This window comes from Apaloderma vittatum, unplaced genomic scaffold, assembly GCF_000703405.1.
Source record: "Apaloderma vittatum isolate BGI_N311 unplaced genomic scaffold, ASM70340v1 scaffold27254, whole genome shotgun sequence".
NCBI lineage: Eukaryota > Metazoa > Chordata > Aves > Trogoniformes > Trogonidae > Apaloderma > Apaloderma vittatum.
In genome coordinates this window covers 3,889-4,236 of record NW_009713650.1, presented here as the reverse complement: position 1 = coordinate 4,236, position 348 = coordinate 3,889, and the positions used below count along the sequence as shown (strand labels likewise).

The following is a 348-nucleotide window of genomic DNA, read 5'->3' as shown; positions in this document are numbered from 1 at the left end:
GGAGGTCGCCGCCCAGCCACTGCCTGTCCGGGGTGGCCAGGTACTGCCGCTGAAACCAGTCCTGGTACCGCTTCTGCTGGCCAAACCGGACCTGAGGGGAAAGGGAAACGCACGAGTTTGAAGAACTGTGGCCTGTTGTCCTCTGAACTCCTTTTTTTTTTGGCTAATTCTGCTTCCCTGGGCTGGCAGTGCTTTCAGAGAGACTAAGGCAGAGAAAAAGCCGATTGCGCAGCCTTCGCACGCCGCCAGGACCACACGCCCTGCGTGTGGGGCTCAGCAAAGCCCCAGCGAGGGGGAAGCCAGCTCTGCCTGGAGCGTGAACACAGATAAGAGTTAACCCCAGCGCCG

The 348-nt window shown here is 60.1% G+C and overlaps 1 protein-coding gene across 1 annotated transcript in view; it reads right to left on the bottom strand.

Moving 5' to 3' along the window:
- The window catches only part of INTS3 (integrator complex subunit 3), a gene marked incomplete at both ends in the record, with an annotated part of 12,304 nt that overhangs the window by 8,535 nt on the left and 3,421 nt on the right, over positions 1–348 (bottom strand). The window contains one exon of the mRNA XM_009868452.1: positions 24–91. Within this exon, the coding sequence (XP_009866754.1) occupies positions 24–91 (68 nt within the window). The remainder of the gene's footprint in view (positions 1–23; positions 92–348) is intronic.